This window comes from Rhinopithecus roxellana, chromosome 17, assembly GCF_007565055.1.
Source record: "Rhinopithecus roxellana isolate Shanxi Qingling chromosome 17, ASM756505v1, whole genome shotgun sequence".
NCBI lineage: Eukaryota > Metazoa > Chordata > Mammalia > Primates > Cercopithecidae > Rhinopithecus > Rhinopithecus roxellana.
This window is the reverse complement of record NC_044565.1, coordinates 111,803,590-111,828,869: the sequence shown is the minus strand read 5'-3', so window position 1 is coordinate 111,828,869 and position 25,280 is coordinate 111,803,590. Positions and strand designations below refer to the sequence as shown.

The following is a 25,280-nucleotide window of genomic DNA, read 5'->3' as shown; positions in this document are numbered from 1 at the left end:
ATTTGATGTTTCCCAGGCCGGGCGCGGTGGCTCAAGCCTGTAATCCCAGCACTTTGGGAGGCCGAGACGGGCGGATCACGAGGTCAGGAGATCGAGACCATCCTGGCTAATACGGTGAAACCCTGTCTCTACTTAAAAATACAAAAAACTAGCCGGGCGACGAGGCGGGCGCCTGTAGTCCCAGCTACCCGGGAGGCTGAGGCAGGAGAATGGCGTAAACCCGGGAGGCGGAGCTTGCAGTGAGCTGAGATCCGGCCACTGCACTCCAGCCTGGGTGGCAGAGCAAGACTCCGTCTCAAAAAAAAAAAAAAAAAAAAAAAAAAAGAATTTGATGTTTCCCAAGGAGCATCGAAAATCGCCGTTACGGGAAAAGTCAAAGTCTTGAGGGACTTCCTTACACTAATGTAACTGTCCTGGGCTGTTTTTATTTCTAATTATGCTGGGGGGATGGGCATCATGATCTTTTTCAAGGCTTAATGCCCTCTCCACGGTCCCTGGGGGACCTCGCCCTGGTGCCTCTCCAGGACATCCTGGTGCCTCCGAGGTGCCATTTCAACTCCCTGGGGTCCCGGGCTGCCCAGCTGTTATTTTGCAGAATTTCTCTCCCACAGTGTCACCAGTAGTTCTGCTTATGGCTCCTACCACTGAGTCACAAGGGGAGGAGGGGATTTCTGAGCTGTTTCAACACTTACCCAGAATATTAGAGGTTTCATGCAGCCCTTGTTTATTTGAAAAAAAGTAAAGAAAGCCCCAAAGCCAACAAAATATGACACACACGTACAGAAGGAGGGAAGGCAGGGGGTTGGGGGCCTTGCAGAACCAAAAGGTCTATCTGCTGTGCTGGGGCTGGAGCTGGAAGTCAGGTTTCCTGTCCCCACTCCCCGAGCCTGGGCCCACCCCGTGCCTTCTGTTTCACCCAGGGCTGTGGAAACCAGCTAATGTTTATGGAGTACTTCCTCCCGCCAGTGGGCACAGTTCTAAGCCCTTTATAAGAAACAGCTCATCCAATGCCCGTAATTGCACCCGGAGGCGTGAGGGCTGTTATTGTGCCTGCCAGCAGGTTTCATAGATAGGAGACAGCACGGAGAGCTCAACTGCACTGGGGTACTTGGTTTTCCTGTGGAGAAAAATTTGCCCATCGTTTTGGCACAGAATCTGTGCCAAGGCAGATTCTCCTCAGCCAAGGCAGGCCTGAGTCCAGCTACAGGATGCCCAGAACCTCCCTCCAGCTAAGACAAGCTGGCCAGGGGCTTGGGGCCCCTGAGCTCCTTGGGGAGCTAAGGGGGTGCTGTCCTGGAGTCCAAGACCTGGGCTGTGCTCACTACCCCTGGCCAGGATTCAGTAGCAACAGTAATACCCAGGAAAGGGGCTGTGGCCTGAGCAGTCAGCCTGCAGCCATAGGGAGGGTGTGACTCCAGTGAGACTCCAGCGAGAGGGGTGCACGTGAGGTCAAGGCTCCAGCATCTAGAATGTGCTGCCCTTGACAATGAGGAAGCGCTAATCCCTGGAGAAGGAATGATGCCTGCTGATGGAGGGAGATGTGGGATGGGGTGGAGGTGGGTGCCTGGCCTCTTCCTTCTGCCTGTCCTCCATGCCCTTCATTCTCCTGTTGATCTTCATTTAGCACCTACTGTGCACCTGCCCTCAGTGGCCTCTCACTTCCTCCCCTTCCTTCCCAATTCCTTTACCAACTCTGAGATCTTTTGAAGCGACTGTGAGACCTTGGCTAAGTCCCTTCCCACTTAGACCCTCAGTTTCCTCTTCTGGAGGAGCAGCGGCTGGGGCTCTGCGGCCCTGTTAGCAGCGTGGTGTGGGCAGATAGTAAAGACCACTCCTAGCTGGAGACGAGAGGCTTGGGGGCTGCTGGCCAGTCACACAGTGGCATGGAGCTGACCACAGGAGCACGATGTGGCACATGCCACACAGCAGAGGTGTGTGCTGAGACCCCTGAGTATCTGCCTCAGGTGGGCCCTTGAAGGATGAGCAGAAGTTCACTAGGTAGATATGGTGGGAACTGGCAAGCTCGGGAAGGCTCCTCCAGGCCCAGAGGGTACAGCTCATGCACACACGCAGCTCCAGGAACAGCATGGGGCACTGGGGCAAAGCCCTCCCAGTGTGGCTATATTGCCATATTTGCCAGAGATGGGGGATGCCAAACTAGCCACCTCCATGTCCAGAGCTGTCTTTACCCAGGCCCAAGGGCCAGGGAAGCCCCCACCGTCACACAGCCCTCTGCCTTCAGCCATGGCCACTACCCCTCAGGCAGGTCTGGAAGAGCCTGCTGAGGCCAAGGCAGAGAGAGAGAAGGCAGTTTTAACAGAGCAAAGTCCATCAGGCTGGCCCCATGGCTGAAGACACCATGGCACAGGTGGGCAGCTGGGGTGAGGGAGGGGGGCTGAACAACCCTGTGTCCTCTTCCAGGAGTCCAAGGCAGGACAGGGTACCCCAGATGTGGGGAAGAAAGCCTCAGGGGCTTCTTGCTGGCTCTCTGGTGAGTTAGTGTATAGATATGTTTGTGCAATCCTATGTGTGAGCTGTGGGCTCCTGGCATGCAAGACCCATGCATAGATGCACAGGCATGTGTGCACAGGTTTGCACACTCGCACCTGGGCCTGCAGCAGCAGAAAGGATGCACAGCAGATGCGGGGAGAATGAGAGCTCTTGGGGTGTAGACAGGACCATTTAGATCTGGGTTCAGCTTGGATTCTCCCTGCCAGGTACTGTTTCCAACAAAGGTAGTTGGGATGTCAGGCAGGGAGGGCAGTCCTGCCTATGGCAGATGCCGTGTGGATGACACCATGATGATGAAAGCAGGGGCCTGGGCTTCAGGTCTGGGCTGCAGTGTGGGGGAGCCGCAGGGAGAGTATGAAACCTCGGAGGGATCTGAGTTCTTGAAGCCAGCGGACCCCCGACCATTGCAAGGCTGAAAGTTTTAGTTTTCAAATTCGCAAAGTCCCATGAGTTCATCTGGGGAGGAGGAATTAGAGCAGTATCTCCCCGAAAAGCCTGGGCTTCCAGTATTGAAGGGGTTAGTGGGGCCCACTCAGATTGGAGATGAGTCACTGACTTCCCCCACAATTCCTCCCTTCATGCCCGCATCCTGGCCAGAGCCTAGGACCCCACCAGGAACCCGGGGAGTGGGGCAGGGGCGGGTGCTTTGCAGCTGCTACCCAAAGACCTGGAAAACCTGATCCGGAGTGGGGTCTCAGCGCCCAGCCCCAGGTCATCAGGGCGGGGCCTGAAGAGCACAGAATCCACCCTGCAGAAGTTCTGATGCCACTGGTGAAGGAGGCTGTTCTCGCAGCCGCCACAATAGAATGACCAGTTGTTGAAGGCTTATGTTATTTCTCACCCTCACAGTAATCTTGCAAGCTAGGTATTGCTAACGCCATTTCACACGGGAAAACTGAGGGTTGGAGACAGTGAATAACCCATCCCAGGTCATACCACCTGCAAGGGAGGGTACCCGGATTGCACACCAGTCCACCTGGCTCCAGAGCCAGGGTGGTTTCTGTTCTCTGGACAGTTGGGAAGCTCCCAGGGAGGCATGGACCTCTCCTAGCCTGTTGCTGCAGGAGTCAGCGTGTGGGGGGAGCCTGCCTTGAGTGTTTAGGGCCTGCCACCATAAACCTGAGTGATTCTACACTGCCTAGGAACGGCTGGGAGGCCATTAGGAAGTGTCTGGGCCTCTTTAGCGCTACAGAGGGTGAGATGACATCTGTGTCCTGCTCACAGCTGAGACCCAATTCACGTTGTGGGTCCTGGCTCAGAGGGCAGGTGTTATAACGAGACTGAGGGCAGCTTTTTTTTTTTTTTTAAGCTGGGGTCTGGCTCTGTCGCCCAGGCTAGAGTGCCCTGGTGCAATCAAAGCTCACTGCAGCCTTGAACTCCTGGCTCAAGAGATCCCCTCCTACCTCAGCTCCTGAGTCACTGGGACCACAGGCCCACGCGGCCGCCTCCCACAAGGGTCAGCTTCGTGATCAGGAGCTCTCCCCAGGTCATCACAATCCTGCCCCCAGGATGCAGAAAGTGGCGCTGGCAGTTACCACTGTCCCGTAAGTCTGGCGGATTCCCAGCCCGCGTTCTCCAAATACAGGGCAACTAAAGGGAAAAAGGGGAAATAGAAATTAAGGCATCACCCCTCACGACTTGGCAGTTAGTCTAGCGGAAAATCGGCACCTCTCCAGAGGTTTGGGGACCCCTCTTTCCCCTCCCTGTGTCCCCAGGCCGATCCCCAGCCCTTTACTACAACGGTAGACCTGAAGTTGTCGAGATATCAACTCAACATCTTAGGAGGGAGGGGAGAAACACTGAAAGAAAAAAAAAAACAAAACACCGGCTGCCCCCAGGAGGGACAACGATTTTCTGAAGAGCAGGCGGTCCCGAACTTCCCCCAGCACCCTGAACAACGAGATAAACTGAGGTGTGGCGGGCCGCTCCCTCTACCCCCGCTAGCTGGATGTCAGCGCCCACCGCAAGCCCAGGGCTCAGCTGGCAGGGCCCCGCATGCAGCCCCCACCCCAGGCAGGGCTGAGTGGCAGAGCGTACCAGCCACGCCCCCTTCCTGGCCGTGCTCCTGCCCCGGCCCCTGGAGCCTGCCTCTCCCCTCTGATGTAAGCTGATATTTTAATTCTCTTACAAGGAATGGTGTTTAGAGAAATGACTTAACCGGATTACTCATCGTCTCTAATGACTTGGCCGGACTCCGGCGCTATTCCTAGACGTGACGCTTGAGGCTTTGATTCTTTTCTCTTTCCTTTTGCTCTTTTTTTTTTTTTTTTTTTAATACCAAGAAATTACAGCCCTGCCTACACAGAGACCCAGCCCCTACACGCCCCCCTTGCACGGCATCCTGGGAGATGGAGTTCTCTCCTGGCCCCAGTCACGCCCCCATCGCCTAGGGACCCCCATCCCCAACCCAACTCCTTGCCCCTCTCCTGCCTCATCTTGGTGGGAGATGGGCAGGGTCTGGCTGGGCAGAGGTCATTTAACCTCTACGTGTCTTACTTTACTCTTCTGTCACATGGAAGGGTCACCTGACATACAACAGAGAGTGGAAGGGTCAGTTGAGACCTTATTTTAAGTAAAAGTGTCACACAGACCCAATGGTTTTAAGAGATTCCTTGTCCAGTGCATTTTGTGCTGAGCTCCAGTCAAGACTCCCACAGAGCTTTAGTTACCCTGACCCTGGGACTTACCAGTGCCTGGCCCTCACCCAGCCCAAACTTACTCCTTCCTATCTGTGGAGGAGTCTGCGGGCTTGTCCAGCACTTACTCTCTAGTTCTCAGTTGTAATAAGGGGATAGATATAGATAAAGCGCCCACTTCAGAGGGCTAGAGCGACATTGAATACTCCATGCAAGATGGTGCAGTGTGTGTTAGGGTCAGCCCTGGTCCAAGGCATTTTCACCCCTTTCAGCACAAGACCTTGGCTGAGTAGCTGGAGCAGGGACTGATTCTTAGCAGCCTGTGAAGTTGGCAAGAGCCACGAAGGATATGGACTTCGTTCTGGCCGTGGCTACATCCCATGTCTAGCTCAGTGCTGGCACGTAGTAGGACCACACAACACATATTGGATGAGTGGATGACTGAAAAAGTGGAGAGTTATCCTGCTTTCCAGAGGAGGAGGCTGATGCCCTGAGAGGTTAAGTGACTTGTCCAAGGCCACACAGCTGGGCTGTGTCTTGAGTGGGGATGAAAACCCCAGTTTTCTCTCCTTGCCCTCCGTTCCCCTCCCACAGGGGAATTCAGCTTCCACCATGCAGGCTCAGGAAGTTCAGAACCATGGTTTTCTACCCTGCTGGGACACAGTGGGGAGACGTGGGGTGGAGAGGTGAACCCAGCCCAGCCCTGGCCCAACACAGGAAGTCTTTCCAGAGTGGCCGGAAGTTGGAGGGAACCTAGAGCCAGGTGCAGATGCAGTTTCCAGTGTGGACAAAGCTCGGGAAGCTGGTTTACACGCGCCCTGGGGTACAGTGGCCAAAGCTCTTTCAGGCAGGAAGTTGGCCCTTGGTGATCTGGGACTCACAACCACCTCCCCACTCCCTCACCCCCAGCAGTTCCCCAAAGGCCAAAAGCTATTCTTGTCTTTTTCTAAAAGAGGCATTTGAAACCATGAGCCAATTTTTTCCATTCCTGAGCTTGGGTATCGTCTATTTCGGGCATTTGTTGTTTTCCATGAGTTGCAAATGCTGCTGTGAAGCTGGCCTTTCCTGGACAGCTAGCACGGGGAACGAGGAGTTAGGCAAGCAGGGTGGGGCTGCGTTAAAAATACTTCCCTGCTTCGTTTCTCCTTTGAAAACAAAGCCCTAGGGGCCTTTGGCAACTGCTGAGCCTGGGAACTGAGCTTCCCAGGATAGAAGACTGGCTATGCATTCTATTTCCTGAGGGCACTGGATGGGTTTGCCGGTCCCGGACGACACAAAAGCACTGATTTTACTGTGTGACTTTGGGCGGTTCGCTTAACCTCTCTGGGCCTGGTGGCCTCCTTTCTAAAATGAGACCAGGTGGACAGATGATCTTGAATGGTCCCTACAGCTCTGAGAGCTCCAGGATGAGAACCACCCCCGGGGCCAGATTTTCTTCCTAGAAATGGGCTAACAAGAGGTGCTAGGACATGGAAGTGGGAGTTAAAAAGCAGCTTTTAGCTCATTCTCTGGGAACACTTTGTGAGCTCCTTAACCCTGAAGCTGTTCTAAGGGGGTCTATAATGTTCTCACTAGGATTCATGTAATTCCAAAAAGATTAAACGCTATCAAGAGGAGATTAAATACACTGTACTGGGCACACAGCCCAGCAGTTCCCAAAGAAGCAGATCTGTCTTCTAACAAGGAAAGTCTGTAAGATCTAGTGGTAATCGAAAAAGCAAGTTTCAGAATGCAGCAATGAGAATTGTATTGTTTCCTTAAACATACACATAAAACAAAGCCATATATTTTTCTATACCTGGATACATACATATTTTTGAAAACACATAGGGAAAGTTCTGGAAGACTTCACCCAATCAGATGGGTCCTTAACTCTGGGGCAGGGAGGGAACCGGATTTGGGGTAGCATCAGAGAGGGCCGATCTACTTGCATGTTTTTACAGGAAGAATGTGTTTATTTATTAAGTGATAGTTTGTTTTTCTTATTCTTGAGACACACAAAGAGACATCAGGACACTGAGGGGCTAGGTGACCCCTCTATAGGCACAGAGGCATCCTGGCCTGGGACCCTGTGGTTGAAGAGTGGAGGAGGAGGGTGGCTTTGGGCCGGAGTGGAGGTGTGTGAGATGGAGGCTTGAGCAATGGAAGTGTTTACTCTTTTAGCCAGACGAATGAAGATGTCTGTTTTCCGCAGGATTTACGGGCCATTGTAAATTACTTTCTATTGCAAACAGTTGCCTCAGGAAGCAATTAAATTTAGATCCTATCGTTCCCAGGCTGGCACAGGCAGGTGTTGACTTGCTGAGGCTTTGCACACCAGCCCTTGTCTGTCAGAATGTGCCCAGCTGCCCGGATGGCAGAATAACCCTAACTCTTGGGATGAGTTGCTGTCTTATAAGATAGTGAGTTCCTTGTCAGTAGGGGTATCCAACCCACAAGTGAGGGGTTGGCCTAGATTGTGACCCTGGAGGCTGCATCCAGAGCTCCATTCCCAACCTTGGGCATAGTGCCTGCCAATCAATGCTTCCAGAATGGACAAAGGTGCTTCCTGATGGCATCCCATCATAGTGTCTTCCACCACAGCCTTAGCTCTTCTGGAGGGGAAAGTGGCTTGTGAACTTGGAAGTGGGATGCATTGTTATAATGATCATTACGATTGTTCTGGGTGTCTATTACCAACTCTACAGGTGCTGGCTCTTACAAGCCAACCCATTACTAGGTAGACAGGGGATTTATCCTGCAGAGCCCACAGTGTCGTCTGCTCTAGACTGAGCCTGCAGACATCTTCCATTCCAGGGCCAGAGAGTAAGGGCCAGCGTTTCAGGTTCACCAAACTGCAGCCCTGGTCCATTCTTTTAGTGTGAGGAGGGGCACCAGTATGACAAGTGGTCAGTAATGGGTGCCTAGTGGGTGGGGGGGATGCCTGGGTATGAGGGCTCCTCTTCCTGGGTCTAGCTCTGGCTCCAACACCTACCAGCTGTGTTACTTGAGCCAATCTCTCAGACCTGAGTTTTACCCTACAAAATGAGGACAATGATGGTGTGAAGTGCATACAGCTATTATGAGTATTAAAATTCATCAGCAAAGATTTCTGTGTAGCTTCTATGTGCTAGGAACAGTGCTCCCGTCCTAGGGAGCTGAGACTGAAACCCTAAGCCTCCATTTCTTCCTCTTTGGCCTGCACAGATCCAAGTTGCTGCTATGGCTGGCTGGGCACCTCCTCCTGCCTCCATTCACCCTAGGCCTCATTCCCACCTCCTACAGCCTGAACTCATGCCCCCTCTTAGGACTACACAGCTTGTAGCTGCCACACTCTGTCTGCATTATGTATGTGGACACTGACTATTACTGGCAGGCCTGGCCACAGAACCTAGGCCAAGGATTTACTAGTTCGGTCCTTGTCTAGCTCACACTAACCACCTCTCCGTTTTTTTTTTTTTCTTTTTCTTGAGGCAGGGTCTCCGTCTGTTGCCCAGGATAGAGTGCAGTGGTGTGATTGCAACACACTACAGCTTCGACCTTCTGGGCTCAAGTGATCCTCCCGCCTCCGCCCTCCAAAGCACAGGGTATTCCAGGTGTGAGTCGCCGCTCCCGGCCTCACCTGGCCTTCTTTGTTGGACTGGGTGGGGAATGGGAAGCGCACAGGGCCACTTTCTTTTTTTTTTTTGAGACGGAGTCTCGCTGTCACCCAGGCTGGAGTACAGTGGCCAGATCTCAGCTCACTGTAAGCTCCGCCTCCCGGGTTCACGCCATTCTCCTGCCTCAGCCTCCCGAGCAGCTGGGACTAGAGGCGCCGGCCACCACGCCCAGCTAGTTTTTTTTTTTTTTTGTATTTTTTAGTAGAGACGGGGTTTCACCGTGTTAGTCAGGATGGTCTCGATCTCCTGATCTCGTGATCCGCCCGTCTCGGCCTCCCAAAGTGCTGTGATTACAGGCTTGAGCCACCGCGCCCGGCCAGGGCGACTTTCAAATCAAAGTCAGAAGCACTTTGCTCGCTCCACAGAGCCCTCAGTGCTCTGCTGAAAGCAAGGAGGATTTTTCCAAGGCTCTAGTTTTGCCTCCAGGGAAACTGAGGCACAAGATATCAATGATTCCTGGGGGTCCTGCCTCCGCTCCTCTAGGTGAGTGCCTTTTCCATGGGCCCCACTCTGAAAGCCGAGAGGCGAGGGGCACGCACTACAATTCCCAGAGGTCCCCGGGGGCGGCCCCCCCCGCCCCACACCTCCCTCGCACGACGGAGCGGGGCCCACCAATGGGAGCCCAAACTGGAGCGAGCAGGGGCGGGACGGGGCGGGGCTGCGGGGAGGCGGCCGGCGGGCGGGGCCGCGAGCCAGTACCTCAGAGAGCGCGGGCCCGGACAGCCGCGCGCTGAGGGTCTCGGGACGAGCGCCGCGGGACCTCGCCGGGCCATGGGTAAGCGGCTCCACGGCGCGGCCCGGGCCGGGGCTCGGCGGCCCTGCAGGAAGGGCCTAGGTGCCGGCGCCGGGTCCCCTACAGCCCTCGTGGCGGTCGGTGCGCTGTGCGGGGCGGAGAGGGGTCCGCGGTGGGCTTCGGGGCGCGGGCCGAAGGGAGCGAGCCCGGCCCGCGGCTTCAGCGCTCCCCGGCCGGCGCGGAACGGGTGAGGCTGGGCGTCCGCGCGCGTTTCGAGAAAAGGAAAGACAAAAAGTTCTGGCGGCCAGGGGCTTCCCGGGCGTTTATCTCGAAACTCTTTTCGCCGTCTCTTGGCTGAAATGTGCCGAGCCCGGTGCGGCCCTGTCGTCCCACTTCCTGCTGCGGTTTCCCCCGCGAGCGGGGCTCGGCTCATGTGTTGTGACAGCTGCCGGCGGCCGCCCCCCGCCCCTGACATCCCGCGGGTTTCCGAACCGCGGCGCCGCCGGGCACAGACTCCGGGTCCGGGGCGCGCGGCCCTTTCTCCGCGGCGCCGTTTCCTGCAGGGGCTGCGCGGCTGTGAAGAACTTGCTCAATGCGCTGTGAAGGCGCCACGGTTCCTCTTTCGGCCGCGGGCTGCGCCGATGGTCCCGGGCGCCCGGCTTCGCGCCCCTGCCCCTTCCTTCTCTTCCCTTCTCTCTTTTCCTCTCCCGTCTCTCCGCCCACCCGCCGCAGCCCGGCAGGAGAGGGGTCGCTTCCCTGGTTGCTGTCCTGTCCCTTGTGTGTCCCCTTCTTTTCCCTCGGTCTGCAGAAGAGACGGGGCGGCGGGTGGGGAGTGCCGGGGGAAGAGGGCAAGAGCGCGGGCAGCGATGCCCGGCTTCGCGCTCGGCCGGAGCTGCGGGGCCACCCGGGCCCGCGCTCAGTCCCTCCGCGGTGTCCAGGGGTCGCCTGGGCTGGGGTCGCGTCATCCTCCGCCCAGCGCCGGCGTGGTGGGGCTTGCGCGATGCAGTGCCCCCGGGCACAGGGAGTCCCGAGGCGCCGCGGGTCCAGTGTCCCTTTGTTTGCGAAGTCTTGGGTCAGTAAGGAGGGCTCCGCGGGCCCCAGGGGAGGACAACAGGTGCCTCTTGCGCCACCCGGGCCCCACTGGTGGGAGCGCACACGCACGGCGGCGTCTCTGCCGACAGGCAACGCTAGAGCACAGGAGGGGTGGGAGATGGGGCTCGAGGACTTCACCCCACGGCAGAGCTCAGAGCCCAGTCCAGGCCGTAGGGACCCGCCTGGGGCCTAGAACTTGGTGTGGCAGAGGTAGAAAGGGCCTCCGACAATCTGCCTTTACAGTTGGGAGACGTCACCTGGCACTTTCGAGCCTCTGTCCCGTAGGTGGAATGGGAACACCATCTGAGGGACTCTCACTGTCACCACCAAATGTGGTCCAGACTCAGTGGGGAGGGACGGCCCCATCCTGGAATTGGGGCTTTTAGGACATCCCAGAGCCTGGTAAGAGCGACAGGGAGAGTGGGGCTTGGAAGTTGGCAGCCTCACATTGAGTGTCCCCCGCACCTCCTTCCACTTCTGTACCCTCTGGTGGCTCCTGTGGCCTCAGCTGCTCCCAGACCCTGTCTCTCTCGCCCTCCCCCAAGCTGAGGTACTGAGGCCGGGTTGTGGCATGAGCTGCACCTGTGCCCTGGTAGGGCGTGGAGGTCCCAGGCCCATCGCGTTTCTCCTCATTGCTGGCTCCAGCTCAGCCCCTGGCAGGCCCCCCGTCCCGAGACTCCTGGAGCAAGCTCCGCGGAGACTCGGCCTGGCCGCCGCTCCCGGGCTGCCAAGTGGACCGGCCGTTTCGCCGCTTCAAAGGCTGTCTTTGTTTCGCTCCAGCTCAAGCTCAGAGAAACTTAAGCCAACAACCTCAGCCGAGGGGGCGGGGCGGCGTCTGCTGGTTGTTATTGAGGCTGCTGTTACCATTATTGTGGTAATTGACGCACTGTTCCCAGTCGGTGACTTTTCATGAAAGGAAGTGTCACTTCCTTCCCATCACACCCAGGGTGAATGGGGCGGGCAGCAGAAAGATGGGGAGGGAGGGAGAGAAGGAAAGGGGTGTGCGCCTCCAGCAGACCCTTAAGCTTGAGAGCTGTGTGGCCATGTACTAGTCACTGCCCCTCTCTGGGCAACAGGGGTCTGTAAGTCCTGCACCCAGGAGGCTGATGTTTCCGGAGCAGCTGCTGGGCAGCGAGGTGCCTTGGGGAGGGAGCAGGACAAGCAGGCCTCCGGTCTTCTCACTGAGCCTGGCTGTGGTTTGTGGGGGAAGCCTCCTTTCTCTTCTCGCTTTCTTCCGCTGAGAACGTTGGGCACATTGAGTCTAGCACGCCCATCTTGTGGATGGGAAAGGGAGATACAGAAGCAGTGACCAACTTGGTAAGAGGTGCAGCCATGCGGTGCTAGAGCCCCTTGCTCCACCTGTCCTCTTGGCCTACTCTCATCTCCTTCCAGCTTGATGTCTGGCAGGGTAGGGGGCCCGCTGACTTGCCCACATCCACACACTGCCCGGCCCCATAGCTACCTTCTAGTCCTAGCTAAGCCCCATGAGACATCTTAAGTTTGTCTTCAGTGACTCTCGACCACTGCCCCACTGCCTTCACCTTCCTGCCTTTGCATACCCCAACTTCACCAGGTTGGCTGGGCCCTGGCCAGAGCTGGCCCCCACTCTGTCAGGTAACAGGGAGCAGTTTTTTAAAAGGAATCTCAGTAGGTATCAACAGGTCTTTCCTCCTTCCTCAAGATTATGGAGATAACACCCCTTATTCAAAGACGGTGGGTCCTCCGGGCCCTCCCCCACCCAGGCCAGGAAGTTGATTCACAGGGTGTGGGGGCCATGCCCCCCCCCCACGCCCCCGCTGCCCAGCTCTCTGACCAGCCCCCTCCCATCCCTGAGCCTGGATGCCTTAGCAGTCAACACAGACCTGCTCTTGCTAGCAGAGTGACCGGAGTAATATGCTGGGAAACTGCACATCTACTTGGGGAAAGGGGATGAGCTTGCACCCTCTGAGCACAGATAAGGAACTTGAGGTCTCCCTGTTCCCATTACAAAGAAAAAAATCTGTAGCTGTCAGGGATCAGCGTCTCTCAGGAGTCAGACTACCCTGGTTCTGAATCCCAGCTCTGCCATGGATAAGCTGTGTGGCCCCAGGCAAGTTAGTGAACCTCTCTGAGCCTCAGGCATTCTATCTGTTATATCTGGATGGCTGGGAAGATTCAACAAAGCAGTGTTGCATGAGATGCCCAGCCCACGCCAGCCAGGGCACTGATTTCAGTCGGTGGAGCATATAACTTGAGAACAGGTAGACCTATGGAAGCATCCTCTACTGGAGGGAGTGACAGATTAACCTCTTCAGTGCTGGAGTGTTAGGATCTGGGAGTTGAGCTTGACTCAGACAGGAGCCATGGAGTTGGAAAGAAATCAGGAAGAGCCTCAGGCAATCCTCCTGCCCAGCACCGTGCTGCACCCTCTCTCTGCCTAGTGAGGGACGGGGTCACTATGAGCCCAGGCTCGTCTTCTGGTGCAGCCACCTAGCCTGCCTTGGCCCTCTTCCCAGCAGTGAAATGAGGAAATTGCAGGGGGGCTTGTGGAGTGACCTGCCGTTGTCAGGGTTTTTCTAACACCATTTTCTAGCTGCACAAAACTCAAGGAACAAACTAGGAATAAACCTCCCCAAGAAAGCACAGGGGCTTTTTAAGAAGGGACTTCTGAGGACTGCAGAGGGAAACCTGAATTATGGAGACACATGGTCCTGAAAAGAAAGATGCAGTACTGTAAAGGTATTATTTTTCCTTAAAGTAGTTTCTAAATTTAAATGTAATCAAAGCCCCAGTAGTGGGAGTTTTTTGTTTGTTTGTTTGTTTGTTTTGGAGACAGAGTCTCTGTCGCCCAGGCTGGAGTACAGTGGCCTGATCTCAGCTCACTGCAACCTCCACCTCCTGGGTTCAAGTGATTCTCCTGCCTCAGCCTCCCGAGTAGCTGGGATTATTGGTGTGTGCCACCATGCCCAGCTAATTTTTGTATTTTTGGTAGAGACGAGGTTTCACCATGTTGGCCAGGATGGTCTCGATTTCTTAACCTCGTGATCTGCCCGCCTCGGCCTCCCAAATGTGTTTTTTTTAATTGTTTTGTTTTGTTTTAAGAGAATGTAACAGAATTATCCCAAAGTTCAGATGGAATATTTTAAAAAGACAAGTAATACTGGGCAACTTGCCCTCTGGATAGTAAGTTGTTTTATAAAGCTACAAAAAATGAAAACAGTGTGCACAGGTCCTAGCATTCCACCGTGGATGAAACAGAATAGAAAGCCCAGAAATAGTCCCACATGTGTTCCTTATAAGCATTGACATTGTGGGGAAAGTAGCATTTTACGCCATTGGGGGAGGAGGCCACTCACTGGGACCCCCTAACCAATGGGGAGAAAATATGGCTAGGATCCCTATTTCATCCTGTATACAGGAATAGATTCCAGATGTGTTACAAGTGAGTAATGAGACAGTCATCACCATCATCATCATTATTGCTTGCTGGATGGAGAAAGGTGAAGTCTGGATGACGTTCTTATGGAGAGCACTTTTCTTCTTTGCATTTGATCCCCCACTGCTGCTACAAATAAAACATGCAAGGCATTATGCCAGGAAGGCATCTGCACACAAGGCTGGGAACAAGGCAGCAGTGCGGTGGCTCGCAGCAGCAGCAGCTCTCGGGCAAATGGGTTTCTCCTGCCTCTGTGGGCTGAGTGGGGCTGGGAGATGGGGCCTCCAGCTCCATAAGCCTTTTCCCTCCTCCGCAGAGCCAGGAGAGGGCCCACCCCACTGCGCAGGTCCTGCCTGCCTGGCTGCCAGCTCTCTACCTCCCAGCGCAGGACCTGTGTGGCCCAACATCTATGGCGGTGGGTTTCAAGCTTATTTTTTTATAGCAGAACCCTTTTTACAAATGTAACCCTGATCTGTGAATGATCAGGGAAAGGGAGAGATTAGGGCAGCGAGGGACAACACAGAGGGCACCCTGAAGACCAAGGGGGAGAGGACGCTCCCTTCTCGTACATCTAATGCTGCGAAAATGAGCTTCCAAAGGCCTGCAACCCAGAGGGCCCTGGCAGGACAGAGCACCCACCCTGAGAAGGGCGACCGAGTTCATTTGGGGACTCGGCTGGACACAGAGATAGAATGTTTCCCTTTGTGGCTTAAGGCGACAGCTCCAGTCCTTTTCCCATCTGGGGTTAAACAGCTCAAACTGGTGACCTCCTTTCCAGGTAACACCAGCGCCCAACTCCAGGAGATTTTCCCCCAGTGTGGTCCAGGCAGAGCTCGCAAACTCTGAACCACGCAGAAGGGACTAGGGCCCGTCTCGCCCTGTGGCTCGCAGCCTGGCTGCCCACTGGGATGCCCTGGGGAGCTTTAACCCTGCTGCCCCACCTTGGACCTTAAATCAGACTCTGAGGGTGGGGCCGGGGCACCAGCGTCTTTCAAAATGCTCCTCCAGGTGATTCTGATGGTCCCTGTCTAACCGCCGTATTTTTCTGAAGCCCAAGGGGCAGCGACTTGCCAGGGTCACATAGCAAGTCAGTGACTGAGAAGCCCCAGTCATACCAAGGAAGACGTGGAGAGGGTCCGTGGATGCCGAGGCTCTGGGGCTGCAGGAATGAGGGGAGGGGATGTGGGAGCCGAGGGTAGCAGGCAGCGGGAGAAGAGCCGGTGGAGGAGGTGCTCCCGGACCCGGAAGGTTTTGGGAATTCACAGATAGCTAGCAAAGAACTCAAGGATCTTCCTCTCCCGTTTCACAGCAGGGAAGACTGAAGCACAGAGTCACAGAGGACTTGGTTGGAAAGGCATCAGTCTGGTGGGTCACTTGTTAGTACTCAGGATTTCTGGAGACTGGTGTGTCAGAAGCTAGCCCAAGAGGGTGGCCCTGATCTCTTTCTCTTTGACAAGCCTTAGGATTGGTTTCTCTCCAGGCTTACTTGGACTCTTCATGAAGGCTTTGCAAATGTTGGTAACCACAGCAGCCACTGGACCAGAATCAGACCTTGATTTGAATCCTGGTCCGCCAGGGAGTCAATTGACTTACCCATAACCATTCTGGCTTCAGATTTCCCTCTTTCAAATGGAATTCCTGCAGGACTGAGGGAGAGAATGTGCAGGCACACCTTGCTCTATCATGCTTTGCTTTATTGTACTTCACAGATACTGCATCTTTTACTCATTGAAGGTTTGTGGCAACCTGGCATCGGCAAGTCTATCGATGCCATTTTTAACAGCATGCGCTCACTTTGTGTCTCGGTGTCACAGTTTGGTGATTCTTACAACACTTCAAACTTTTTCATTATTGTATCTGTTACAGTGATCTGTGATCAGTGATCTTTGATGTTACTATTGTCATTGTTTTGGGGTACCATGAACCCCACCCACAAAGACAGTGAACTAAATCGATAAATGTTGGGTGTGCTCGTCCTCCACCTGCTCCATCAACCAGCATTCCCCATCTCTCTTCCTCTCTTTCTCTTCTGTGGTCTCCCTGTTGCCTAAGGCACACAATATTGAAAGTGGGCCAATTAATCCTACAGTGGTCTGTAAGTGTTCAAGTGAAAGGAAGAGTTACAGGTCTTTATCTTTAAATGAAAAACTAGAAATAATTAAGCTTAGTGAGGAGGGCAGGTTGAAAGCCCAGCCAGGCTGAAAGCTAGGCCTCTTGCACTGGTTTGCCAAGTTGTGAATGCCAAGGAAAAGCTATTGAAGGAAATCAGAAGTACTATTCCAGTGAACACACATGGTAAGAAAGTGAAAAAGCCTTATTGTTGATAATGGAGAAAGTTTGAGAGGTCGGTATAGAAGATCCGACAAGCCATAACACTCCCTTAAGCCAAAGCCTAATCCAGACCAAGGTTCTGAATCTCCAATTCTGTGAAGGCTGAGAGAGGTGAGGAAGCTGCAGAAGAAAAGTTGGAAGCTAGCAGAGGTTGCTTCATGAGGTTTAAGGAGATGCCATCTCCATCACATAAAAATGCAAGGTGAATCAACCAGGGCTGGTGTAGAAGCTGCCGCAATTTATCCAGAAGATCCAGCTAAGATCATTGATGAAGGTGGCCACACTACCACAGATTTTCCATGTAGATGAAACAGTTTTGTATCAGAAAAAGATGTCATCTAGGACTTTCATAGCTAAGAAGTCAATGCATGGCTTCAAAAGACAGGCTGACTTGTTAGGGCTAATGCAGCTGGTGGCTTTAAGTTGAAGCCAATGCTCAGTTATCATTCCAAAAAAACCTAGAACCTTGAAGAATTATGTACTCACTCTGTTCTACAAATGAAATAACAAAGCCTGGATGACAGCACATCTGCTTATAACGTGGTTTACTGAGTATTTTAAGCCAACTGTTGAGACCTACTGCTCAGAATAAACATTCCTTTCAAAATATGACTGCTCATTGACAAGGCAACCGGTCACCCAACAGGGCTGATGAAAATGTACCGGGAGCTGTGTATTTTCATGCCTGCTAGCACAACATTTATTCTAGAGCCAAGGATCAAGGAGTAATTTCAAGTTTCCAGTCTTATTATTGAAGAAATCAATTTTGTAAGGCTTTAGCTGCCATAGACAGTGATTCCTCTGATGGATCCGGGCAAAATACATTGAAAACCTCCAGAGAGCATTTAAGGAACATTTGTGATTTGTGGGAGGAGGTCAAAATATCCAAGCATTTGGAAGAAGTTGATTCCAGCCTTCATGGATGACTTTGAGGGCTTCAGGACTTCAGTGGAGAAGTCACTGCAGATGCGGTGGAACCTGCAAGAGAACTAGAGTTAGAAACAGAGCTTGAGAAGGAGACTGAATTGCGGCAATCTCATGATCAAACTTGAGTGGATGAGGAGTTGTTTTGTATGGGTGGGCAAAGAAAGTGACTTTTTTTGTTTTCTGTTTTTTTCTTTCTTTCTTTTTTTTTTTTTGATACAGAATCTCGCTCTGTCGCCCAGGCTGGAGTACAGTGGTGTGATCTTGGTTCACTGCAATCTCTGCCTCCCGGGTTCAAGTGATTCTTCTGCTTCAGCCTCCTGAGTAGCTCGAACTACAGGCGCCCGCCACCACGCCCGGATAATTTTTGTATTTTTAGTAGAGACAGGGTTTCGCCATGTTGGCCAGGCTGGTCTCAAACTCCTGACCTCAGGTGATCTGCCTACCTCGGCCTCCCAAAGTGCTGGGATGACAGGCATGAGCCACTGTGCCCATCCTAAAGTGGCTTCTTGAGGTAGAATCTACTCCTGGCGGAGATGCTGTGAACATTGTCAAAATGACAACAAGGGATTTAGAATGTTACAGAAACTTAGTTGATAAAGCAGCAACAGGGTTTGAGAGGATGGACATCAGTTTTGAAAGAAGTTTTGCTGTGGATAAAATGCTGTCAAAAACAGCATCACATGCATGTCATGGAAAAATCTTTCACGAAAGGAAGAGTTGCAGGCACAGTGGCTCACGCCTGTAATCCCAGCACTTTGGGAGGCCGAGGCAGACAGATCATGAGGTCAGGAGTTCGAGACCAGCCTGGCCAATATGGTGAAACCCCGTCTCTACTAAAAATACAAAACTTAGCCGGGCGTGGTGGCAGGCGCCTGTAGTTCCAGCTACTCAGGAGGCTGAGGCAGAAGAATCACTTGAACCCGGGAGGCAGAGATTGCAGTGAATCAAGATCACACCACTATACTCCAGCCTCGGCGACAGAGCAAGATTCTGTCTCAAAAAAAAAAAAAAAAAAAAAAAAAAAGGAAGAGTTAATGGATGTGGCAAACTTCATTGTTGTCTTCTTTTAAGAAATTGCCACAGTCACCCCAGCCCGAGAAACCACCACCCTGAGATCACTCAGCAGCCATCAACATGGAGGCAAGACGTAAGAACACCTACCAAAGCAGGACGACTTTGGGCCACCCTCTTGGGCTAGCTTCTGACACACCAGTCTCGAGAAATCGTGGGTACTAATGAGTGACCCACCAGACTGATGCCTTTCCAGCCAAGTCCTCTGTGACTTTGTGCCTCAGTCTTCCCTGCTGTGAAATGGGAGAGGAAGATCCTAGAGTTCTTTGCTAGCCAAGGATTCTACCCCATGCCTCTGAGTACCAGTGGCCCCTGGCTTATGCTGGTTTGGGTTTCTTGTTCCCGAGGAGATTCTTTTTCTGTCTGGGATGGAAGGGAAATCTCATAGGTTCCTAACAATAAGGATGTCCTGGGAGGGCAGTGAACCAATTCATACTTGATTAACAGAAGGACAAAGGACAGAAAGAAAAGGTTGTCAGAAGACGTGGGTTCCTGGTCTGGTGTCTGCTGCCAGCCTGCGGTGTGGCCTGAGGCAGTTTCCAATGGTTGTGGTTTTTGCAGTGGCAGAGGTGTTGCGTTTTTGCAGCCATCGGCACATAGTGGTTCTCAGTAAAATGCAGCCCACAGCTTCTCCTGCCTACAATGCAGGGTTGCTGTGAGCCTTGCTCATTCCAGCTTGGCACCCGCTGTGTGGGGTATGGGCAGCCTCACCAAGCTACCAGGGAGCCCCAGGAGCCACAGGCAGTTCAGCCAGGATGGCTGTGTGTAGCCAAGGGCGACGGAGGAGCTGCCCATGGCCAGGGGCCAGAGGAGGCCACCCAGGGGAAGGCACTTGTCAGCAGAGACCTGAAGGGTCACCAGGACCCTTGCAGGTGAGGGGAACATGTAGCCTAATTAGGGCAGTTAGAACTCTGCAGATGCTCGGGAAGGTCAGATGTTCCCGAATACTCCCAGGGGAACTACTACTCAGGGACCCCTGTGTTGCTTTGGGACCACAGCCATGGGATCCTTTAGCTCTCCAGTGAGACTGAGCTGCTTCTCAACTCTTTGTCTCAGCATGGGGCAGATTTTGGAGACAGGATTTTCCCAAGCGCCATAGCCCAACCCCGGCCTCCTGTGACTTGACCTCAAGGTAGTTTTGCGTTTCCTTCAAAGATGTGGGGAGATAGCTGGAGCAGAGGAAAGAAAAGGAGCAGGTGTGGAGCGGATGCAGTGGGCTGTGGGGGAGTGGGGAGGAGGGTCTGTGTGTGTGTGTGTGTGTGTGTGTGTGTGTGTGTGTAGCCTGTGTGCAGCCAGGGACACACTCCTTCCTCTGGCCAAATTTTTTTTTTTTATGATAGAGACGGGGGGTCTCACTATGTTGGCCAGACAGGTCTCGAACTCCTGACATCAGGTGATCGCCTGCCTGGGCCTCCCAAAGTGCTGGGATCACAGGAGTGAGCCCCAGCGCCGGCACCCTCTGACGACTCTGATTGGGGATGGGGAGACTGCTCCTGTTCCTCCTGCTTGCATCTCAGGTGCTCTCTCCCCACCCCTTCCTCCTTCCCTCTCTCTCCTTGCAGCAGCCCCTGTCAAAGGGAACAGGAAGCAGTCCGCAGAGGGTGACGCCCTAGATCCACCTGCATCCCCCAAACCTGTTGGCGAGCAGAACGGGAGCCAGAACCCCATCCCACTGGAGGTGAGTTGAGTCCCTCTGCTGACTCCCTGGGCGCTCTTCCCTGCCACCCTCACCTGTGTTCAGCCTCCAGGTGAACCTGGACACTCCCCAAGCTCTCAGGAGGCAGATATGTTCCTACCCTGGCCCTGTCCAGCAGCCAGGGGACTTACTTGTCTTCTGTGCCAGAGAGTTTCGATCTTGGTTTTTGTAGCAGACCCCTTTTTTCAAGTGAAGATGGCCCACCACCCTTGATCCATAACACAGACAAAAGCTCCAGCCCGTGATGCAAAACCACATTCACATCCATTCATCCAGATGCATAACATGGGACCAACAGGGCTGTTGCGATGAGCAGAGTCTGAAGGGGGCGCTGCAGGCAGCTTTTTCGGAGCACAGTTGGCCCCAGCTTTCATTCATTTTGGCCGTTTGCTTTGGTGGCACAGTCTGGAAAAGTATCCTGATTCATGCAGAAAAGTGTTTGCAAATGGCAGTCGTCTTTAGCAGCTTGCTGGGAATTCAGATTAGAGGCCTGGAGGAGCAGATTGACTTGAGCAGCTGTGAGAGAGCCTTCCTTCTGAGGTCTGCACAGACCAGCCCCAGGGCCCCGGCATGTTACGATTTCATGGGTGATATGAGTTCGTATGTTGTTTCTTCTCAGAGGTCTTTAATACCTTAAAAACACTGAACTATTACAGAAGCTATTTACAACTAACAAAAAAAGTAAAAACACTGAAATAAACTTGAATCAATTTTTTTTTTTTTTTTTTTTTTTTTTTTTAGGCAGAGCCTCACTGTTACCCAGGCTGGAAGGCAGTGGCACAATCTTGGCTCACTGCAGCCTCCACCTCCTGGGTTCAAACGATTCTTCTGCCTCAGCCTCCCGAGTAGCTGGGATTACAGGCATGCACTAGCAGGCCTGGCTAATTTTTGCATTTTTAGTAGAGATGGGATTTCCCCATGTTGGCCAGGCTGGTCTCGAACTCCTGACCTCAGGTGATCTGCCCACCTCGGCCTCCCAAAGTGCTAGGATTACAGGCGTTAGCCACCATGCCCAGCTGGATCAAATATTTTGGGAACACATGGCTGTCTGTGCTGTCCTAGTCTAGATGGTTTATATCCTGGAAGCTGTCTGTTCTCTGAGCAGGGTGTAGGCCCTGGGCTCTCTGCCCTGAGCTACTTGCTGGATGAACGGCATCAGTGGAGATTGCCCCTCTGGGACCCACAACCAAAATGTCTGGGACCCACTGTGCCCCTGACAGCAGTGTGCAGTTGAAGCCCAGGGCTTCACCTCCCTGTGCTCAGCACGGCAGGCTGGGGACACAGAGGCTCAGGGAACGTGGGCCTGACAGAGCAACCTCGCGGCCCCAGAAAGCACCAAGCACCTTTGTTCCTTCAGCTTTTCCCTCGGCATTGGGGGTGGGGGAGAGGGTGGCGGGGAGTCCCGGGACACTGAGCCTGCCCTCCAGGAGCTCCTAGTCTGGCAGAGGAGCTGACACAAATATCAAGAACAAGACAGAGAAGTGACCCTGGCCTGGAGAAGGCCAGGGACTGCTTTTGTGGCCACCTCTGGAGTCAGCTGCTCTGGGGTGCCCAGCCTCTGGGGAGGTCCTGAACTCTAGCCCCTGCCCTGGGGCACTGAGAGCTGACACCTGCGCCTGCCGAACCCAGGAACAGTCACTCCCTCCCAGAACAGTGGCTAGGTGCAATCTGGGAAACGGGTTGGGTATTCCTCCTGCAGCCAGTGGTTTCTGCACATCCCCAGCAGCCAGCCACCAACTGGGGCCCATCCCAATGCCTCCTGTTCTCTCCCCAGGACTCCCCCGAGGCAGGCGGGGAGCGGGAGGAGGAGCAGGAGCGGGAGGAGGAGCAGGCCTTCCTGGTCAGCCTCTACAAGTTCATGAAGGAGCGACACACGCCCATCGAGAGGGTGCCCCATCTCGGCTTCAAGCAGAGTGCGTCCCTGGGGTGCAGGCAGGGAGGGGGGCCCAGCAGGGAACCCCGCCCGGGCAGGGCATTGGGCAGGCACTCCCACTCTGGGTGATCCAGGTTGCAGATAGAAAGGAGGCCTCCCTCCAGGCTGCCACTGGGCCAGCGGTGCACAGGCCACAGCCTGCCCATCTATTGCAGTGGCCCTGGCTGGGTGTGTGCCGGTCTGTGCCCGCGTGTCAGGGCACTAGGAAGGGGTGGCTGCCCCACCTCCCACAGAGGCTGACGGCCAACCTGCCCCTCTCTCCCCAGTTAACCTGTGGAAGATCTACAAGGCAGTGGAGAAGCTGGGGGCCTATGAGCTGGTAAGGAAGGCACCCCCAGTCCTTGCCAAACTGCATCTCCCTGGGGTGAGCCTGCAGCGCTGTCCTTGCCGCTGGACAGAGGAAGAGCCCGGATCCCCAGTCCTGCCCCTTCCTCCCCGCCTCCCCCGCTGGTTCTCTGCTGCTCAAAGCAGCTTTTCAGCCTTCCCCATCTGTTCTGGCTGCCCCGTGTTGGAAAAACTGCTTGGGCCAGCAGTCCGTGGCCCTGGGAGGGAGAGTCTGCCGGCCGCGGTGGGAGCCGCAGAGCAGCTGCCAAACCGCGGTCCTTCGAGTCCCGGCGAGGGCGGCCAGAGCCGCAAGGACCCCGCCGCCAGGGGGCGCTCGCCGGCCGCGCCCTCACGAGGTGCCCTTGCAGGTGACCGGGCGCCGCCTCTGGAAGAACGTGTACGACGAGCTGGGGGGCAGCCCGGGCAGCACCAGCGCGGCCACGTGCACGCGCCGCCACTATGAGAGGTAGGTGGGGCGGCCTGGGTGCTGGACGCCGCCTGCCCTGCGGGGCCTCGGCCGACCTCGCTGGGAGCGGGCGGGGTGTGCGCCGTCCTCAGCGCTGCGGGGACCCAGGCTGGCTGGCGCAGCCACTGAGCTGAAGCTTCGGGGCGAGGAGGAGAGGGTCTTCCTCTGCGCCGGCCTCCTGGGGACATGCCTGGTTCCTCCCCAGGCTGGTCCTGCCATATGTGCGGCACCTGAAGGGCGAGGATGACAAGCCGCTGCCCACCTCCAAGCCCAGGAAACAGTACAAGATGGCCAAGGAGAACAGGGGGGATGATGGGGCCACCGAGCGGCCGAAGAAGGCCAAGGAGGAGCGGCGCATGGACCAGGTAGGCCTGTGGCTGGCTGGGGCCACCCTGTCCCCTGCCTCTTGTAGCCCCCCCCCAACCCCACAACTCCGTGGCCACGGAGCTGTCTGCTCAGAACACACAGAACATGCACCCAGGGCGGGACTTGCAAGGTTCCAGGTTCTCCACAGTGCACAAGTTCTGTACTTGTGCAAGTAGACTCTGAACTCCAGCCTGCACCCTCCCCCCCACCAGGCCCTGTGTCCCGACCTGAGGCTGTGTCCGCTCAGAGGACAGGGCTCCTTTGGAAAATTCTGCACAAAGGACTGCAAGGGCTAGCGGGGGACCTGGGCAGGCCTGAAAGTGCCGCCTCCTGCTCCTTGGGTCAGGATGCATGGCTGAGGCAGCCCTGGGGCATGGCCTTCTCTCATTCCAGATGATGCCAGGAAAGACCAAAGCAGATGTTGCTGACCCAGCACCGCTTCTTAGCCAGGAGCCCCCCAGGAACAGTACAGAACAGCAGGGCTCGGCCTCTGGGTCTTCTGTGTCCTTTGTGGGTGCCAGCGGCTGCCCTGAGGCTTACAAGCGGCTCCTATCCAGCTTCTACTGCAAGGGGACACAAGGCATCATGTCACCACTGGCCAAAAAGAAGCTCCTGGCCCAGGTGAGCAAGGTGGAGGCCTTGCAGTGCCAGGAGGAGGGCTGTCGCCATGGGGCAGAGCCCCAGGCGTCCCCAGCTGTTCACCTCCCGGGGAGTCCCCAGAGCCCCAAAGAGCTGACTGAGAATTCCAGGCACTGGCTGACCCCTCAGGAGGGATTGCAGTCCCCGGGTGGCAGCCTCAGGGAGGAGGTGCAGGCGGGCCCCTGCCCGGCAGCCCCCATCTTCACAGGCTGCTTCCACACCCACCCCACTGAGGTGCTGAAGCCTGTCAGCCAGCACCCCAGGGACTTCTTCTCCAGACTTAAAGATGGGGCGCTGTTGGGTCCTCCTGGCAAAGAGGGGCTGTCTGTGAAAGAGCCCCAGCTGGTGTGGGGCGGGGATGCCAACCGCCCTTCCGCATTCCACAAAGGCGGCTCCAGAAAGGGTATTCTCTACCCCAAGCCCAAAGCCTGCTGGGTGTCCCCCATGGCCAAGGTCCCAGCTGAGAGCCCCACGCTCCCGCCCACCTTCCCTGGTAGCACAGGCCTGGGCAGCAAGCGCAGCCTGGAGGAAGAGGATGCTGCCCACAGTGGGAAGAGACTGCGGGCCGTGTCTCCCTTTCTTAAGGAGGCAGATGCCAAGAAATGTGGGGCCAAACCTGCGGGGTCTGGCCTGGTCTCCTGCCTTCTGGGCCCAGCCCTGGGGCCTGTGCCCCCAGAGGCCTACAGGGGCACCATGCTGCACTGCCCGCTGAACATCACCGGCACCCCAGGCCCCTTGAAGGGCCAGGCTGCACTCCCCTTCAGCCCCCTGGTCATCCCAGCCTTCCCGGCCCACTTCCTGGCCACTGCAGGCCCCTCACCCATGGCCGCTGGCCTGATGCACCTCCCCCCCACGTCCTTCGACAGCGCTCTCCGCCACAGACTTTGCCCGGCCTCATCTGCGTGGCACGCACCACCAGTCACAACCTATGCAGCGCCCCACTTCTTCCACCTCAACACCAAGCTGTAGGCCAGCCCATGGTGTTGCGTACACTGTGGAGTCGACTGGGGCCGACAGCGGGCAGGTGCTGCTGCTAGGGGGCTCTGGACTAGTGCCCGTTACCCAGGACACCCAGGCCGTGCCCCTGGCTGGGCAGCCTGGCACAAGTGAAGGAGGCAGTGGGAAAACTGGGTTTATCTCAAGGCAGCAGCCTTAGCCCAGGAGCAGAGGACCCAGTTGTTACAAGGCCCTGGGAGAGGGTGGGCAGCTCCCACTGCCCCAGAGCAGACCTCGAAGCACCCAGGTTGCCCACGGAAAATCTAATAAAAAGAAACCAATGTGAATCCACATAGCCCTGAGGTGTGCATGGTATGGGCCTTTGTAACGGCAGGCAAGGCGAGGGTGAGCTTGTGGGGGCGGCTGCCATTAGGGGGCCAAGGAGGTGGACCTGAACGCCACCACCCCTTAAGAGCGGGCCTAAAGGAAACCCCAGCCTCTGCCCATATTTAGGCAGCCTCTGACATCCATTCTTGCCCTCAGTCTGGCTTCCTTGTTGAGCCTCA

The 25,280-nt window shown here is 55.3% G+C and overlaps 1 protein-coding gene and 2 long non-coding RNA genes across 4 annotated transcripts; 1 reads left to right on the top strand and 2 right to left on the bottom strand.

The window, feature by feature from the left end:
• Positions 1-322: 322 nt before the first annotated feature.
• On the bottom strand, positions 323-4,748 carry LOC115894224. Its single transcript, XR_004054253.1, has 3 exons — positions 4,670-4,748; positions 2,166-2,278; positions 323-644 (listed from the first exon to the last, which is right to left on the bottom strand). It is a non-coding gene; the product is annotated as an uncharacterized LOC115894224 (long non-coding RNA).
• Positions 4,749-9,430: 4,682 nt separating this feature from the next.
• On the top strand, positions 9,431-25,066 carry ARID5A (AT-rich interaction domain 5A). 2 transcript variants are annotated; one of them, XM_030921177.1, is made up of 7 exons: positions 9,431-9,560; positions 19,917-20,032; positions 21,825-21,963; positions 22,250-22,302; positions 22,676-22,773; positions 22,979-23,138; positions 23,533-25,066. In XM_030921177.1, exons 1-7 carry the CDS (start codon positions 9,557-9,559, stop codon positions 24,745-24,747), a joined length of 1,785 nt encoding a protein of 594 aa, XP_030777037.1. In that variant the 5' UTR covers positions 9,431-9,556; the 3' UTR covers positions 24,748-25,066. The 2 variants fall into 2 exon arrangements, with proteins under 2 accessions (XP_030777037.1, XP_030777038.1); XM_030921178.1 differs by lacking the exon at positions 21,825-21,963 and having other exon boundaries at positions 9,454-9,560; positions 23,533-25,065.
• LOC115894270 lies at positions 15,301-20,779 on the bottom strand. The gene is made up of 3 exons (XR_004054353.1): positions 20,182-20,779; positions 18,445-18,587; positions 15,301-17,334 (listed from the first exon to the last, which is right to left on the bottom strand). It is a non-coding gene; the product is annotated as an uncharacterized LOC115894270 (long non-coding RNA).
• Positions 25,067-25,280: the final 214 nt, after the last annotated feature.

What these genes read in the sequence shown, in the direction of transcription:
- ARID5A (XM_030921177.1), top strand. An exon ending in AGCTGGGGGCCTATGAGCTG is followed by an intron (nt 22,303 to 22,675) that starts GTAAGGAAGGCA and finishes GTGCCCTTGCAG; the next exon opens with GTGACCGGGCGCCGCCTCTG. An exon ending in AGGAGCGGCGCATGGACCAG is followed by an intron (nt 23,139 to 23,532) that starts GTAGGCCTGTGG and finishes CTCTCATTCCAG; the next exon opens with ATGATGCCAGGAAAGACCAA.